Source organism: Battus philenor, unplaced genomic scaffold (assembly GCF_028537555.1).
Source record: "Battus philenor isolate CCGP_79_NKW_IND1 unplaced genomic scaffold, ilBatPhil1.0.hap1 SCAF_14, whole genome shotgun sequence".
In the NCBI taxonomy this organism is placed as follows: domain Eukaryota; kingdom Metazoa; phylum Arthropoda; class Insecta; order Lepidoptera; family Papilionidae; genus Battus; species Battus philenor.
The window spans coordinates 14698908-14718285 of NW_027181676.1; the positions used below are offsets into that span (position 1 = coordinate 14698908).

The 19378-nt window shown below is 35.5% G+C and overlaps 1 protein-coding gene across 1 annotated transcript; it reads left to right on the forward strand.

Moving 5' to 3' along the window:
* Nucleotides 1-1728: 1728 nt before the first annotated feature.
* Nucleotides 1729-15764, forward strand: Remo (Remoulade). Its single transcript, XM_068777868.1, has 9 exons — nucleotides 1729-2196; nucleotides 2561-2626; nucleotides 5180-5395; nucleotides 6513-7390; nucleotides 8214-8362; nucleotides 9456-9620; nucleotides 9972-10203; nucleotides 11082-11213; nucleotides 12158-15764. The coding sequence occupies exons 1-9, from the start codon at nucleotides 1976-1978 to the stop codon at nucleotides 14950-14952; spliced, it is 4854 nt and encodes a 1617-aa protein (XP_068633969.1). The 5' UTR covers nucleotides 1729-1975; the 3' UTR covers nucleotides 14953-15764.
* Nucleotides 15765-19378: the final 3614 nt, after the last annotated feature.

Here is a 19378-nt window from a genome sequence, read left to right on the forward strand (position 1 = left end):
TTTTGTAATCCGATCAGAGTATTCGGTAAAAAATAAAAATAAAATAAAATACAGAGTTCAAATTAGTTAACTATTAGAAGTCTAAAGTATGTAATATATATAAAATATGTATTCTTCGATAAATTGTAATTTATTACAATTGTAATAATAAAAGGAATACAAAACGTTAAGTACATTCAGCTTTGACTTTTCGATAAATAGACGCCGTAGTGAATAGTCAAATAAATTGATAATACTATATATTGATTACGATTTACAACCGTATAGAAATATTTAAATTACCAAAATTCAGACGTGGTTATTTTGATTGGTGTAGCTGCCTCACTAGAAGCTTTGTTAAACTTGAACTTTCACTACCGCCATGTCATATTTTACCGCCCATTTGCTAACCCGTGAGTTCTGATCGACGTCACACTTCAAGCAAAGAGATTAGCAATTAGATAATAACATGTATAGGTTCTAGTGTGGAAGCTGGATTACAATTACAGCTACAATGTCTTATCTTACCCTTTGCTGCTTTAAACATTTTATACACGTCTTTTAGCTCCTCTGTTACGATCTACACGGTTGCTTATGGTCGATGTTCTGCATCTAAAATTACTGACAAACTTTAAGTCTTATAGTTGCGCTTATTCGAGTAAGAAGTCCAGCTTGAACTGCCGACATATTGCCTTAAAATATATATACAGAATACTGAATACAGCCTCTTTTAAGTGATATCTTCATAATAAATTCGCAATTTGTGTAGAAAAGAAGAGGGACTAGGATTCATTAACATGGAATCATATTTTGTGATGACCTCAATTTCTTCAAACCGCTGAAACTCCTAGTACCACCTCATTCACTCAAGTCATTGACTCTTTTGGTATTTGCTTTTAAGGTAACGCTGTAAGAGTGTAATTATTACGTGGAACATGATCTTAACTCTACAGTTTAACACTTAATTAATCTAAAAATCTGCTATAACTGGCTTGTCTCCCGGTTCCGGACAAAATTACTATCCGTTTCTGTTTAGGAACATTGAAATTATAGGATAATTGTAAATATATAATAGGATTTCAAATTTGATAGTCCACCTAGGTAAGTTCAACTTTAAGAAAGAGCTTGCCGAGTCCAAGCTCCGAAACAGCCTTTTGGCAAAAATATCGCAATATCCGAAGACACATGTCTTTGACTAGTGTTTGGTACCGGTAAGGACTGTGAACTGTGACTATGGCTCTGAGACCATAAATGACCACCATTTACGATGGACCTCATAAGAAGGTTCAAAGTCATCGAGACGGTTATGCCTTGCAATAGGCCTCTATCATGACGTCAATGTTGTAATTTTTCATTCTCTATCATTCAAGAGATTCGTTTAGTTTTATAATGCGCTTTACACATTTAACTCATTATTTAAAATATATTTTTAGCTAAATTTGTCTAATGAATGACAAAAAGTCATTAATTTGAAATAAGGGATAGCAAACAGATCAGCTAAATGTTTAAAAACTAGTAATGCTAACAAGTATTAAATTAAACCCTTGCAGAAACTCCGATTATGTAAAACAGTTAGTTAATTGTTTTAAAAACGGGATTTTCTATTTTTGGCTTGTTTTGTTTTAACTCATCACCATAAATTTGTCGTAATAGCGAAGCAGAGCAATTTAGTCTGTGATCGATACAGCACTCGATCTCTATTGTGATAAATCGTTCAGTCTGTCAGTCATTTTTTACAAATGTCGGATAGATGCTTGTGTACGATATTTCGCTTGTTTATTTTCATATTAATTCAAAATTAAATCTTAGCCGTGACAAATATGTGCGCCGTTTAGTTCTATGTGTTTAAAGTAATTTATTGCTCTGTTGTTTACTGGCGCACTCGTGACGTGCCATTGAAGAAAGTTTAATTTTAAGAAGCTTTGAAAATGTGATTGTTATAAGTTTTTGGCTTTGTGCCATAGCTTTTAACACAGTTTTATGGAAAGCCAGCGAGATGCGGTGGTGTTTGGTTGTGATATTGCTGCTGTTTTTCGACGATGCTCGAGCTTATTGCCCATCGTTGTGCACCTGCAAAGGCAACAAGTCGGTTGATGGGGCTTCGACGGATCCTCAACCAGAGGAGCCCTTGAAGTTAAAATGCGGCGGAACTCCTGCTCAGATCACCGAGCTCAAGGAGGTTGATCTCAGCAAATTGTTGACTCTTGTTGTCAGTTTGTGAGTGACCCTTTTTTCACGATTACAATATTTTTGTTAAATTATAATACCGAAATAAATTAAAAAATCAAATTCAAAATTTTCGTTACTTAAATCTTTCTATTTAAGTAAAAATTGTACATTTTGTAAAAATAATAGATCTTGCCAATTTATAAATATGTTTATTTACATTTTACAATTTATATTTTTTTCTATTTGATTGATTTTTTTTTCTAATGATTGTTATATCTATATTTAAATTCCAAATACAAGGAGAAAGTAAAAATGTAATTTATAATTTTATTGTCCAATATGCTACATAAAATGAATTACAAGCAATATAATAATAAATATTTCTTAATTATTTTTGTTTTATATTTTACAGGAATCTTTCAGGAAATGCTATCTCGACATTGTCAAGGGATCTCCATTTGCCTAATCTACAAAAATTGTGAGTTTATTTATCTATATATTTATTTAGTGATTAACTTTTTTATTTTTGTTTGTGGAGACAATTATTTTTTTATTAACCCATGTTAAAAGTTTAAGATAATTTAATACATCAAATTGTACAGGATGATTAGAGATTAGAATGTATAACATTTATTAGCAAAAAGCTTTAAAACTTTTACAACAGTTTACAATCACCCTGCATAAAGCAATGGGTTCAAATGTTTAATAGTAACTTCTGGAAGACTACAAAGCCCAAGAGTAAACAATAATTAATTTTATTATGTAATTAGTATGATTTTAGCAATATTTTTTGTTACGACATTATTATATTTTTTATAATTTTTGAAACCATTGATTTTTGGATAGATATATACACACTTTTAAAGTTTTTACACCTATTTCCAACCACCCTCTATCAGTTTGTGACTGAAGGGAATAGTTATAATTTAAATGTATAAATACATTACTACATGTAAGGCCTCATAGAATATAAAGAAACATGTCTTTTTAATCATAAATGTTATATATATTATAACTCATAATGCTATATGTATAAGCTTTTAGCTATGAGATTGGTAAAGCTGTGACAGTCTCACATGGCAAACAGTGTCCACATAAACCAGAAAATAATATATTTAAGGTTTTTGATAAATATATAGGTATCTAGGTATGCACAGAAGTCTAGAAATTAAATAACAACACATCCTTTCTCTTAGCAGTTTTTTTGGCAGAGTGGATGAAAACACAATGTTACAACTGCCTCACATTATATAGACAAAACACTTTTATATCAATGCTGATTGATGTATGTATAAATCCTTGCATTATTTATGTCAATTCCATAATATAATCATCATCATATCAGCTGATAGACGCCCCCTGCAAGATTCTAGAATGAATAAGATATAAGGAATAATGAGGTGAATTCATTTATAAAATGAAAATTCTATTATATATATATATTATTATATATATCGTATTTATTCTTCAAAATCAATTTCATCTCGTTCTACATAATCCCCATAATAAAACACATTTTTGCCATTGCTCTTTCTAGTCCTCCAAAAGGTCTTATTAATTTTTTACCGGCACAGCCTTCAAGATGTTTTCGATTTGTTTATTATTTCACACAGCATTGGTCTTTAAAATTTGTTGAATAGCTTGAAGTCGCATAGAGCCAAATTATGTGGTTACAATGGATGCAGAAATAAGTCAGTCAAGTGTTTGTCGATAAACATATGTGATTCAGAAATATTTAAATCTTTTGAAAATCAATCAAGGAAAAAAATATTTTTTCATGGCACAAAAACCGAACCCAATTCTGCTATATTTTGCAGCCACTGAACTATTTCCAGTTTCATATAGAAACTATGTTGCACTAACAGCTAGTCAATAAATCATGTTTTCACTAACTTGGCACCATTTACTTTAGTTATAAATGAAGTCATTTCCTTTTAGTTTACATTGTGTACAAAATTTAATGTTTGTTTATACATAACATTGTATTTACTTAAATAACACATATTTGATAAGCTTTCCTGACAGATTTTGTATTGTCAGAAGTTATAGGCCTGTTGAGTTTTAATCCTCTTCATCATTTCTGTCATAGGGTTCTACTGACATAGCCTCCCCCCAGATATTTTTAATGTAATATATTTTATGACTGACGAATGATTACTGTATTTATGGATAAAATGTGAATGTTAAATGGATATAATACCGTCAAACTGATAAAAAAGTAAGGTGAATTTGTTAACATAATGAAAATTCTTTATTTATTATTCCAAATGATTCCTTCAAAGTAATCCAATCTTCAAAATGGATGGAGTAGTTTTTTAGGTATAGCCAGCCTTTGATTCGGTTTTTATCTCCTAAATCGTGTCAAAATAGCATCCCCGCATTGGCCTTTTGAGTTTGATGAATAGCTAGAAGTTACATGGAGCCAAATCAAGCGAATACGGTGGTTGCTTAAAGATATCTGTCGAGTTTTTAACAAAAAAAAGTCGCAAAGAACTAATTTAGTATGACTGCAATCGAGACTTACGCGATTGAGACATAAAACATGCTTAAAAATGGCTTAGGCTGAACCAAATGATATACCAACGTTTGACAAACAGACGTTTGGCAAATGTTGACAGTCCTACCAATCTAGGGAAAAAAAATACCCGCCTTTCTAATGGCCGGGATTATTAAATGACAATTTCACTGTATTTTTTGATCACAGTGGTATATAAATCTTCAGTTTGAGTTGTCAAATGCGCAAAGTTCACAGCGAACTGTCAAATGCACGATGTTCATAGTGAACTGTCAAAGTATAAATGTAATCTTAATTATTATATATTTTATTTCTTTCTGTATATAAAATATGTAATTTTTTTCTATAGTTTTTTGATGGAAGTTTTCACATTACATTTAAATGTTTATTTAATGCCTTTCAAAAGAAAACAAAATGTAAATTTATAGTTTGTAATATTTAAAAATGACCTAAAAAATTGATAAGACCAGGTGTTATATGCAAGTTATTTTACTTAAATAGCTTTTAATTTTTAAGGGATCTGAGCAGAAACCAAATAAGCCTTATAGAATCAGATGCTTTTTACAACATGACCTCACTGCAGAGGCTGGACTTGTCCTATAATCAGATAAGTAACATTTACAAAGAAATGTTCAAAGGTCTGGTCAATTTGGAGCGACTGATTTTGACACAGAATCTCATATCGACATTGTCTGCAGGCACATTTGATTACCTCGTTGGCTTAAAGCAGTTGTAAGTTTTGTTTTATTATAATTATGCATGAACTATATAAAACTCCTAATCTAATATATAAAATTCTTGTGTCACGGTGTTTGAACTTGAACTCCTCCGAAACGGCTTGACCGATTTTTAACAAATTTTACAGGCGTATTCAGTATGTCTGAGAATCGGCTACTATCTATTTTACATACCCCTAAGTGATAAGGGTGGTCCACCCCTAAATTTTATTTTTAATTTTTTAGACAATTTTTTGGTTTTTATTTTATTATGATACAGCATACAAAAATACATACAAAACCTAAATTTTCACCCCTCTACGATCAAACCTTATCTTATATTTGTTAATTAAAACCTTTAATTTTTTTTTGCAAAACAACGTTTGTGGGATCAGCTAGTTATAAGAATTTTATAAATGAAGACACTATTTTGAGATTATTTTCAACAAATTTTAAAAAGTATATTAAGGAGATAAGCTATATTTAAATAACCAGCTTATTGCTTCATGCATATATATATGGTACATGTACAAAAATTAAATTTTTTATTTTTGTCTGTCTGTCTGTTTGTTCTGGTCATTCTTAGAAATCGATGGATCGATTTTGACGAGACCTATACAGGCAGGTAGCTGATATAATAAGGTGTAACTCAGCTACTTGTAAATTAGAAAAATTCTTAAGCGAGAAAAACTGAATAAACTGGTTCTGGTTTAATTCATGTGGACGAAGTCGCAGGCACAGCTAATGAAATATTTATTCTGCCAAAGCTGTAGAAAATCACATTGTTCATAGAACTTTTTAAATAGAGAAAACGTCTAAAAAGAAACATCTAAAATTTAATAATAGGACTGACAATTACAACAGTTAAAAAAATTATTTGAAAACAAAATTTTTGAAGTTTATTATAATTATTTATTACATCAAGTGAATTAAAAGTTTAAAATCGAATGCCAGGTGGTGCTACATAAAAGTGTATTATCCCTTTTGATAAAATATGTCACTACTAGCCACAAAAGGCAGTCTGGATTTGTATGTAAATGTTATAAAAAGATATTTATGTAATTATGAAGTTTAAATATTTGACAGTAAAACGAATGAACCACATTCAATATATAACATATATTTTTTTGCAGAGATATAACTGAAAATCCTCTTATATGCGACTGTGATTTACTATGGGTGGGCGATTGGTCAAGGAATACAAGTGTAAAGCTGGTAGGAAACCCTAAATGTAGATCACCAGAGAATATGGTCAATAAAACTGTTCGCAAACTCAAGATATTTCTCGATCTTTCCGCTTGTGGCAGCGTCTTACCCTCAAATACATTAATAGTGAAACCACTTCACGATCAAGTGGTGTTTGAAGGTGACACCTTAATGTTAACTTGTAACGCACCTTTCGCATCAGTGTTAGCGAAGTACGAATTGAAATGGGTTCACCCAATGCTAGAGATATGTGATGTAAATGTTACAAATACGGATATGCAGGAAGAGGGTCTAGCTGAGACAACAGTTTTCTTTCCAAATATAACCAACCATCATATGGGAAATTGGACATGTGTTTACAGTGATCAGAACCGAATACGTCATAATCACACTGTACAGGTATTGGTGCTTTCAAATGGTACACAATACTGTGGTACAAATCACACTATAAATAATAAAGGATTGTATTCCTGGCCTCAGTTGCTTTTGAATCACACCGCAGCCGTACCTTGTCGCAGTGGAGATGGTGTTGCATATAGAGAATGCTATTCAAATGGCACATGGGGTCCTGTTAACACAACGGAGTGTGCGTATATAAGCAATGTGACGAAACTTCTGCAACAGTTTGCTTTGCTTAATGTCAGTTTAGTACAATATTCAGCATTGAATGCTACGGAAAGATTGGCAATGCTGATACAAGAGAAGAGTTACCCATTGGCTGAGATAACTGATCCTGATGATGTCATGTTTGTTGCGCAAGCGGTGAGAAATTACATGCAGTATATGGCAGAGGAGAGGGATTTGGGTAAGTTATTTGTTTCATTATTTTCACCCCTTTTACATCTATAACATAACATCCTGTACAATGAAATTTAATTTGTAATCTATTCAAAAACACTGTCAGAATTGTTTTAAGAAAGTTATTAATAATTATTATAATTCTGTCATATAGTTTTTTTTAATGGTAACCATAATTGGGAACCTCTCATTTATCTCTGTCTTCGGAAAGATAGAAACTTTGTTTTTCTATCTAATATTTCTTTGAGTAACTTCTTTTGTTTAATTCTCCTCTTCCATACTTCTCATATTCTTCATCTGTTTTCCATCACAATTTCATTTGTACTTTTTTTCATTCTTTTCCTACTTCCATACATCACTTCATTCTCTTCTTCAAAATTTCCACAGTATCGAAGTTACAATTTTTTTTATTCAAATTTCTTTAGTCTACTTTATATATGACTATCATATTTTAGAATTTTTATTTTTTTTACTTAAACTTATGTTCTAGATATTTAGTTCTTACTCAACTTTATTTATTCCTATTTATAACCTCCTTGATTATCACACATTCGACATTCGTTGTCACTTATTAGAGAGGCAAGTAGTCGATCTCTTTCTTTCTCTCTGTTTCGATTTCGAAATCCTGCCAAAAAACAGCCGGTGACTAGGTACACCAGGTATGGTCTGGTCCACTCCCGAGTCACAGAAAAACGAGGAACTCTCCTTGAGCTTAAACCAATGAATGTATTCCGAGAATCCCCCATCCCTGTGAACATCTGGACCAGTACCGTTTCAAGTAAAAGTGACAATGTATTACAGTTTTGATTGACTTCTAAATCTAATTTCAGGTGCGTCTCTGTTGGATGTGATCAGCTCGGCCATGAACATAAGCAGATCGGTGATGACGAAAGCGGAGAGCTTGTATGGCGCTTGCACGGACTTACTACGCGCTGCGGAGGAGATCTCAGCTTATACTAGCAACGTGCAGGGCCACAAGGTAATCTTATCCTTACTGAAACTCGGAGTTCATTATAATCATCCATACATTTTCATAGGACCAGTTGGAAGAAACCTGTATTCAGTGTCTTCTGAATATCTGGGAAAATGTTGTGGTCCTCCTTCTGGGTGGACGTCTTCAACCTACTAACATTAAGGTTCCAATGGGCATCTGTTTTGCCAACAGTGTGGCTTGTGGCACTTCAAATTGCCAACATTAAGTTGAGCAATTCCAGATAATTTTGTTCTTTGAGGATTTTGTTTTAAATCATCACCGGTAACACACATTGGTTGTAGATTAGAATGTTAAGGTACAGTGATTTGGACTGAGTTTGATTTGATAATTGATTTCTTTATTGAAGTCACTTTCACTGACAAAAACCCTCCCCATGTTCCTCCATCATCCGTGCTATCATCGCTGTATGGCATGGTTAACGGAAACGTTTCTACACAGCAGCATCCACGTAAGTGACCGCTACCAAAGTTGCCTTGTTTCAGGGAAGAAATAATCCCAATTCCAAGTCTCAACCCACTTAAAGGCACACAACAGACCCTTTATCATCATTTCAGCCATAAGATGTCCACTGCTTTACTTTGGCTTCGTGTCATAGATTTCCAATAGGGTCGATTGGAAGCATCCAGCATTCCTTCTATCATATTATGCGACAAGAAATGACATGGGATCAATGTATAACCTATAGTGATAATTTCCAGGGGGACGCAGAAATGATATCCTGGTGTGACAATAGAGGGATGTACTTTATGAATAAATATTTAATTTATGAGTTTGTGTGTATGTATATATAATAAAGTTCCACAACATATCTTAGATCTTTCAATAAATCTTACAGAATTAGTGTTTTTAGTTGATCGATATGTATGGAACTTGGTTTGTTGACCTATTTCCATTGTTGACGTTGTGATGTATACATCAAACATTATTAAATTTTATTTAGAAGAAGCAACTGTTGAGTTTCTGTCGGGCTCTTCTCAGCAGATCAGAATTCCAAACTGATGGTAGATTAAGTGCCTACTCAAATAAAGATATTTTGAATTTGGAACGGGCCTATTGATGGCAAGATGGTGGGTTGCAGGTGAAGCTAGCGGTGGAACGGTTCCCGGTTCGCGAGGGCTTTAGCGGCGTGACGTGCGTGTGGTACAGCGCGGGGGGGCCGCCCCGTCTACACTGCTCCACCACCAACCGCACCGTCGCCCCACTGCTCACCGTCAGCGATGCTCTCATACACGCCAGCGTACAGGTACTCACCACCTCGCACCATTACATCTCAAAATCATCATCGGCAGCATTGCCGCTTTAGAACATCCACTGCTAGGCATTGGCATCCCCATAGAAGAGCATCAGCAAGAAACCTTATTCTGACACACTTTTAGACTTTATCATCATCATTTCGGCCATGGGATTTCTGGGCTTAGGCCTCCCTCATAGATTTACGATATGTTTACCCGTATCCAGCATCTTCTAATAAACTGTAATAAAGTCACCTCTTCGACCTGATACTTAAGGCCCCAGTGGTCTCAGTTAAAGTCCAAGTAGACAATCCACGTGAAAGTGAAGATTACCTGGTGATGGTAATGTTTGTTGGTTCCAGATTCCTCAGTCGTTGGTGTATAGCACGACCGTGGGGGGCGGGCTGGTACAGTCGCGGCCACAAGAGCTGGTGGTGGCGGTGTATGAAGACGCGGCGCTTTTTCCTTTACTCCCAACGCCAGAAGTTGGTGGTTCCCCCCGCACGCACCGCTCCAAGGACTACTACGGCCGCAGTACCAAACGCGAGGACATGAACATGGAGATTACCTCGCCCGTCGTCGGCTTTCAACTCAGTTAGTTTGAAACATCCTCTCTTAGCCATATACTCTTCACTAAGTAGGAGTTATCATAGGAGATCAATTCGGTGAGGTCGTCCTCCTCCAATTTGACAGACGACCTTGTGAAGGTTTTTTTTTATTGACCTCGTGAAGGTTAAAAGAAGCTTGATGTCACCACCAATCGGTCCTATTGAAAATCTACGGAGAAGGTTTATTTCCATCATTAGACATCATATGGCTAAAATGATGATGAAAATTGCACAGTTTAGAATTAGTTCCAGTTATGATGGGAATGCAAGAGCTCTGGGTCTAAGAAGAATACATTTTATTTCAAAAGAATAAGTTTTTAGCGCTTTTCATACCAATCCGTTATAACTTTAGTATATACCTCCCTGAACTAAGGCTCGCCAAATAGTCCTCGAACTTCTCTACCTTAAAAGAGGTTTTAGATGCACCATCAGTGTCTCGCCCTCTTGGATCCGCGCATTCAGCAAATACCACTTGGGCTTGAGTGTTGTTATTCTGTTATAAAATGGAATGTAGATTGTATTTGGATATAAAGTTATTACCAGCGCCATCTATCGGCGTCGACAGAAATTATGGAGTCATGAACGCCATCTAGTGTTAACCTTTACAAACGATGTATTATTAGTCAGTAATATACAGGCTGTTTGTTTATAGGTGTAAAACCTTTAAGGGTGTGTATGTATGGTACGCCATATCTAAAAGTAAATTGTTTTAAGAACATGTATTATATATAAGAAAATGTATTATATTTCAGTGTAATTACTTTATATATATTTGGTGTTTGTAAATAGGATACATTCGCTCACTTTAAAGTCTATACTCATATCCAACTTGTATAGTATGTAAAGTTTTAATTATTTGTGCAGGTGAGAGTCAGCTACAGGGGGAGCTTCTGGAGCCCGTGATCGCGACGGTGCGCGCCGGCGCGGGCGGCGGCGTGGACGGTAGGGCTGCGGTCTGGGATGCGGCCACGCGCCACTGGAGGGACAACTCCTCTGGTAAACTTACCTATACCTATATTCATGTATTAACTCTGTTGTAGGCAAGAATAATAATGAAAGTTAAAATATTTAATATTTTCTTGTGGACTCTGTGTTTGGCACTAATCGGTGTAACATAACTCCTGAAGATGCCTCGTGGAGGGGTAAACACGTGTTGAGTAATTTGGCGGTGGCAGTTGTGTGATTCGCATTGTTTGCCGCATACGCATTTATCAGCGGGCTGGCGGGCGGTGCCTGCATGTGCGGAAGTGGCTACATATTGGTCCTTTTCTTACTTAAAGTTAAAATGATTTAATTGTATATAAGAGTTTAGTGTATATGTGCTGTTGTAATTAATAAATGTAAGTCACAATTGTTCCTCGCACACGTACAGATGTGTGTATTGAACAGAGCAAAGAAAAGTCACTCGGCTAAAGAGTCTTCATGTATATTTGACATATAAAGTATGTTCTACTTTTATGATTATATATATCTTTGTATGTAGTTTTTGGTTTCATACAATGCAAAGTTTTATCATTTTTTTTTAATAACGTCAGGTGTTTAAAACAAAAGGTGATTTCACATATTCTGTGGTTTGTAATTAGCAGTATTATTTTTACAGGTTTTCCTAGCCAGTTTTCCTTTATTTACTCTTTAAAAAATTCTTGCTACCTTAAAGATTGATATAAAATTATTATGAACTTAAATCTAAATATTTCACAATAGGTGCGCAAGGGACAGTATGGTTTGCATTCTTAAATGAATTTTTTATTTACTCTTGGTACAAATCCGTTTATTTTCTTTTCTGTATTAATGTCGTCTAATAACATATAATATAATTTGCCTTAAAAACCCTTGCCTAAAATTCACTAGATGGCGCTATATTACAAATTAGCTATCGATAAAACAGTATACTGTTGCAAAACTTATCTTCAATAAACATTTGATGTGTTTTATTTCAGATTGCAAGGTGTCCCACGTTGTGTCAGAGATGATCATCATCAGCTGCACACGGTTGGCGTACGTGGGACTGCTGCAGAACGTGGAGACCGGCATCTACGGCGCAAGGACAGACGGCGCCAGATTCAAGGTCTCCCACCCGGCCGTCTACGTGGGCAGCCTGATCCTCGTAGGCTGTGTTAGCTGCGCCACACTCACATACATCATGTGCTACCCAGCTATACAAATGCCAAAGAAAACGAAACATGCTCTTATCAACACATGGGTAGCGGTTGGACTGCTGTGTTTCATGTACACCTTAGGCATATACCAGACTGAGGATGTGAAGCTCTGTCAAATTTTAGGACTGCTCATACATTATCTCTCCCTGTGCTGTCTTCTCTGGATGTGTGTGTCCGCTAGCAACATGTACAAGTGGGTCACGAAAACCCACGGACCGGTGCGGACACCAGAAGACGAGATACCTCCAGATGTACCTGTTCAGAAACCAATCCTGGGTCTGTACCTTGTCGGTTGGGGAATTGCGCTTATCGTGTGTGGCATATCCGGTGCTGTTAATTTAAAAGACTATGCGGGATATTCCCAATGTTTTTTGTCTACGGCTCCAGCTCTGAGCTCTCTGTTCATACCTGGTGGGATACTTCTCATGTTTTTGTTGGTATTGTTCCTACTGATCCGGTGTACAATAAGAAATATGAACGTGCAGCTCTCTGAGGGGACACAAGCCACGGAAAATTTAGATTTGGAAATGTTGGAATCTACCCCCGGGAATGAAGGCGCTGAAAGACGCAGTACAAAGTCCACCATGGACTCAGAAGTTGAGGATGTAGAGCACACGCCAATAATACAGCTGAGAGCTCAGGTCATTGTGCTAAGTCTCTACATGTCAGTGTGGACATGCGGCGCCATCGCAGTGTACAGGCCGCTACCCGCCTACCTGCCCTACCAGGAAGATATTTGCAGCATCATATATGCAGTGTGTGCAACAGTGTTGGGGACATTCATTCTCTTCTTTTACGGAATCGCGAGGAGTGACGTGCGCTCGCAGTGGTCTCTGATGCACTGTTACCTGCAGAAGAGTAAGCAGTGCTGCAGAAACAGGAGCGTCTTCGATGCCAACCAGCAGAATCTTCAGACAAATCAGAGCAACGCGACAGCGCCTATTCCTAATGATAACAGATCCAGATCGGACAGCAGAAGCTCTAACAGAACCAACTCTAAGACAAACAACAGTGGCACGTACAAGGCTGGAGCGGAGCTCAACGGGCAGACGCTGCAGAAGGATCTAATTAAGAACACCAACGGCAAGACTCCGAATATCAACCTTGTAGTACTGCACCGGCAGCAGTACAGGTCTAATAACTCCATGATGACATATCCCGAGCCAGGGAATGTGGGGCCCGAGGTCTTCTACAACCCCAATCAGATGAATGTAGCGAAAAAATTCTTCAAAAAGCAAAGACAGCACATGAAGAGAAATTGCCTAGAACTCCCTCTGAGAAGAGATTGTGACAACGACTCCCATGTTTCTCTTCCTTTACCCACGAAGGAAGCATACAGTGGCGTCGCCAACATTATAAACACCGGCACGAAGGTTAACAACACAAATTTGCACGTCGAAAGAACCAATAACGGGATAAAAGAACCCCGGAATGTGACGAATCCTAATCTTCTAGAGGAGGAGAGCAGGGAAAACTTTAAAAACTATGCAGTAGATAAAAAATCCTGGAACAAGAGTGAAGATCCTAAAACAGGTCGAGCGCAAATTATGAATATCTACACAAATGTTCCTGAGACGCAAGTGCCTCAGCACCAGGTCGTCAAGTCCAACGTCCAGAAGTGCCTCAACGGGCAAAGGAGTAGCGTCTCCGAGGAGTGTCTCCAGAGCCACGCCGAGCAGCCTGAGATGCGCACCGTGTCCCAGCAGTGCAGCCTGGAGTACAGCTCCGCCTCGGAGATTGCAATGCCGCACACCTGCTCCGACCAGACCCTCAACACGCACTCCGAAATGACCTCATTCCAGGAAACTCACAGCGCCCTCTGCTCTACCAACGAAATTACCGATACCGAGAGTTTCGGACAGTATATTGATTACCTCCAGCCGACCAAAGGCCAGGAGTCGAAGGACGCGTTGGATAAGTCGCTGCAGGACATCTCCGAAGAGTGCACCATGAACAGCGATGACGTGCATCGCTCTGCTACGCCGCAGCATGAGACGGCAGACGAAAGGGACAACTTGCTCCGAAACCCTGAAGATGAGATCTCCAAAGAGAAGATCGACGATGACAAAGAGGCGTTCTTCCTGGCTAAAACCACGTACGACTTCGAGACCTGCAGCACCAACGCCAGCGAGCAATGCTTCGAAAACGAGAGTGACATCTACTGTCCCAACTATCAGATGTCCGAGGTCAGCATCCGAAGCCACGGGCTGTACGCGCCCTCGCCTTCCTCCATGTGCCCAAACGAGATCAGCTTCAGCACCGAGGACGTTTCCAACATCGAGAGCCAGTACGTGAACTACGACCCGGGCTGGCGCAAGACTATTAAAAACAGCAAACTGGGCAAGTATGTGCCCACGCCGGCGCTTAGTTGCCCAGAAGTGAACCGCGGTCCCAGCCCACTGTCTTTCAGTAGCGACATCGACGAGCTCTACACGCAGATAACAGGCAGAGACAAGCGTAGGGCGCGGCGAGAGCGAGCGCGCGACGGTGACGTCACGCTCACACCCGCCGACGGTGACCATTGCTCGAGCGAGACGGAAGATGAACTCACGCGCGACGGGGAGACCACAGTGTAGAAAAGCCATCATCAACTTTCAAGTTTTGTGTTGTGACTCCTAAGTGCCCCGAAGAGTTGAGGACCTGGTTTTTGTTGAATTTTTAACTTTTTATCTAGGCGTTTTGTACCACCGCCTTAATTGTGAGAAACTTTTTTAAATAACGTCCTTTGTTACTTTATTCATAAAAATTAAAAAAAAATAATCATTACGAGTAATAACAGATCTCGTGACATAATCGTGTACTTAAAGCCCTAATAATAATTTATATTTAAGCCAGAATTGTGTTCAGCGGGGCGTTTTCGCCGACGGATTGAAAAAAAGACTTATTTGTTTTTGTAACTAGATATAGTCCAGTGGTTCTCAACATTTTTTTTTTCATATAAAAATAGACAATTTAGAACATCGAAGAACGAGCTAGCCCATGACTGGGCGTTGTGTGTAGTCTGTGAAGTTTTAGTGCCATTTGTAATTAACGGCCGTAATTAAGATAATTTATTTGTAACTTTATATGCGCCAGTATTCTTCGGGTTATAAGTTGATTTTGTATTAATTTTTGAACTTTATTTCACAAAAGTGGCCTAAATACAATATATTTTTAGTTTAAAAATTGGTTCCTTATAAAAAGACCGACAATACTTGCCCATATATATATCATTGGATTGTTAAAGAAATATTTTTGGTCTGACATTAAAATAAAAAAAAATACATTTTATTTTCTACTCCATAGTTTTTTAGACAGATTACTTTCGGAGTACAATAAATAATATTTTGTTTATGGCAACACTAAAATAAAATAATTTATACTCTGTCTCGCCGCCTTTGTTGTTAGATTTAATGTATATATTTTGGATTATAAACGCACATGTGTATAGTGAAGGATTATTATTTTGAATGAAGTTTTATATGAATTATAGTAATGTTGTCGATGCGTTGTGTAAAACTATTTTTTAATAAATTCTATGTGATATAGACTGAGAAATTTCTTCCAAAAATTTCCATTAATAACATCAGATGTTCACAATTTTTGTTAACACAGGAATTTCTTATTACTAAGCAAATTTATATTAATATTTTCATTACGGGTTTCGATAATTTGGTTATATTTCTTAGTGAGTAAAAATCTTAAAAGCTAAAATCAACACATCAATTTCCAAAAACATTACCAACTATATGTGATTGATTTATAAATCAAATTATTAAAAACAAAATTTAATAAATAAAAATCGACATCAGCAGAAAAATTTCACTACTATAAATTGTTATATATATTTTATTTATTAATTCAATGTCTCTAAAGGAATGCCACGAGAAAACTGATTTAAAAGTTTGTTACGTTAGAAATGGCGGGAACTCTTTGGTGATACAGATAAATAATAAATTGAAAACTAGATTTGTTTTACAATTAATAAAATTGTGCGACTGTACAAGTTTATACTTGTACATAGACTATGCAATATAAATATGATATTTAAATTATGTGACACTATAACAGTATCCAAGTGATAAAAATGTATCATATAACAATTTATAATTTATGAAAAAAAAAGTATTATTTGACACTATAAACGGTGATTATAGCCGTAAAATGATCAATATGAAATTTGTTACAATACTTTATTCTTCTTTCGGAATGCAACAGGCTTAACCATGGGAGTGAGCGAAGAGATAGTAAATAATTATTTTTTTTCATACTCTATTATCATTAGGTTATTATTTCTGAACGATTGATATTCTATATAAAGCTTATATCTACAATAAATCACCCTGTATGACCTCATAATGCGTTTTGGCCTAAAGGTGATCGCATCGACAACATTGTAGTTTATTGAATTTTTGTAAATATTTTTTTGTATAGTAGTGAAGATTATAGAAAATTTCTTATAGCATTTGTTATGAGTAACTCCATGTTATCATTGGGAGAGTGGAGATATTTTGCGAGATGGTTTCTCGCGTTTTAAAATATGCTCATTTTTTCACGTTAATTTTACTATGCTGTGAGATTTACAGACTGCATGCACTTGAACATTTGATTTTAATAAAAAAAAAAAAACAATTGTCTCTAATACATTGCAAATATTCAAAATGGCCGCAATTTAGTTTTATTTCAATCAAACATTGACGTAAATGCATCTAATTGGTTGTATTAGAAATGTAGGTGGAAGATACTTGTTCAGCATTGGGTGTATGAAATGATAGTCCACATTATTTTATTTAAAAGGCATGTCTATGTTATGACTGGTTGAGTAAGAAATATATTAACTTATTCTTATCATATTTAAATTTGGAATGTAATTTTTAAATTTATTAAGAATTGTTTTACTATGAGAAATACCTGAAAATTGTATTATATAGCTCTAGTTAAAATTTAGTGGAACGCACAATATATGTAGTGAATTGTTCTTATTGTAATTAGAAATAAACCAACGTTCCTTTGTACACATTGGTAGATTTTCGAGCAAAATTTTTTATAATTAAGGCAGCAAATGTAGCCAAATCGTATGGACATTTTGTATATAAGATTTACATTAGCATGTACCTGTATATACTATATTATGTATAGTGAAGAATATATGATGAATGCTTCTTGTGGGCGTAATAAAATGCATTGCACTTTCTGAATTTTTATTTAAATTCTCCATATATATATATAAAAGCTCGTGATTATTGCAGCGGTTCTCAACCTTCGGTCCGCTATTGTATTTTATATATATGTTCATCGCTCATTCAATCGCACTTTAATTAGCGGACGTCGACAATAGAAAATAAATGTAAAGATGCGTTCACACATGAAGATTTTTTTATTGTTCTCTTACGTTTGAAAGTTTTCACATCAAGTTTGTTGTAATACCTTCTTAAATTAGAACGTCTTTGGAACCCTGCTTGTCTGAGTTGAAGGGTGCCTTCATAAAGGAGTTGATTTGATTCTAATTTCAAACAAATTTGACTTTCTCTCATATATCTTGACGTTTACAAGAGTTCACCAAAAGATGATCATCCAAAGTTGATAATAAATTAATTCTATTTCATTAAGCTCCTCCTACATATTTTTCCAGAGGGTACGGAAATGTTTTTTTATTCATCACTCACATTATCATTTTGTTCAACATAAGGATTTCGTATCTTAAAAAGAATAAGGTAACTATATTCCTCGAAGCATTTATCGTAAAACCTTTTTCCTTGTTACATGTAGACTGGCAAACTGCCACTAATGTAAACGCATTATTACTTTCATTATTAAACTACATATTCGATTTATATAAGGAATACAATTTAATTGCTAATGGGATACTTAAATCGACAGTATAATTTACTTTGAAGTTTATATTTTATTGCAATAATTCGTTGTTACATAAGCAAAGGATGCTGCTGCCATCTGGAAACTTTTTTGTAAGCAATGGCAATCTTATATAACGGGAATTAAACCATTGAATAATAAGTAAATTGTATTTTCACTGCGGCCCGAGGACTAAAAAAGATTGAGAACCGCTGCCCCGTTGTATTTCTTTGGTTTTAACGAAACATTATAAATTATCAGACTTTAACAAACTTAACAACTATAAAGGAACATTAAAAATAGACCCTCTATCATTTTTTTTGATACAGATTAAAAATTTCGTGTATTCTTAAATTAAATATCAAACATTATATTATAATTACATTTGTTTTACATTGATTGTTACAGACGATTCGCTAAGTAAATACAATAATACCCCGCTTTACGCGACCCCGTTATACGCGGTTTTACTATAACGCGAATTGCAAATATCGCGCTCAAATGCCTCGAATTACGCGAAAGAGTGCGTATAAATATAATGTAGTCATCAACTTCTCTATGGTGTCTTGACCATCTGTCAAACAATTAAAAACAGTGTTGGGTGTTATGAACGTATTTTACAAGAACGTAAACAAATCGTTACCCAAAGGACAATAGATGTGTTTTTCCGTAAAAAATAAAAGAGTATGTATTGCATAGTGTTCCTGGAATTAAAGTGATTGATTAAAATGATTTGTATTTTTTTGTAATAATTTTTGACTACGTTTAATCATAAACCTCGTTATACGCGAATTTCAGTTAACGCGATTTTTTTCCCTATTTTTATCCCTCGCTTAAAACGGGGTATTACTGTATAGTAAATTTCTGTATGCATTTTTAACCTATATGTGTATACATATAAACCTGTCATTTATTACATACATGAGAGATATATACATGAGAGATATATATATATATACATGAGATATATGATTTATGGTGAGTGTGAAAGCTTTAAAGAAGTGACCGCGTAGTTTATTTGTGAGTGTAGTTTTTTCACTTACAAAAATGTTACATTTTTTGGCCAATAACTTATGTCTGTACAAACTCTGCAGGGACAGATAATAAACAATAGTTAATTTTATTTAAAAAAAAAAAAAAACAATTATATTATTCTTATTTTCTACTGGA

Bases quoted from the DNA above. Each gene is read 5' to 3' on its own strand.
- Remo (XM_068777868.1), top strand. From the start codon at position 1,976: ATGCGGTGGTGTTTGGTTGTGATATTGCTGCTGTTTTTCGACGATGCT. The intron at 8,363-9,455 runs GTAATCTTATCC...GGTGGGTTGCAG, and splicing joins GCAACGTGCAGGGCCACAAG to GTGAAGCTAGCGGTGGAACG. The intron at 11,214-12,157 runs GTAAACTTACCT...GTTTTATTTCAG, and splicing joins CTGGAGGGACAACTCCTCTG to ATTGCAAGGTGTCCCACGTT.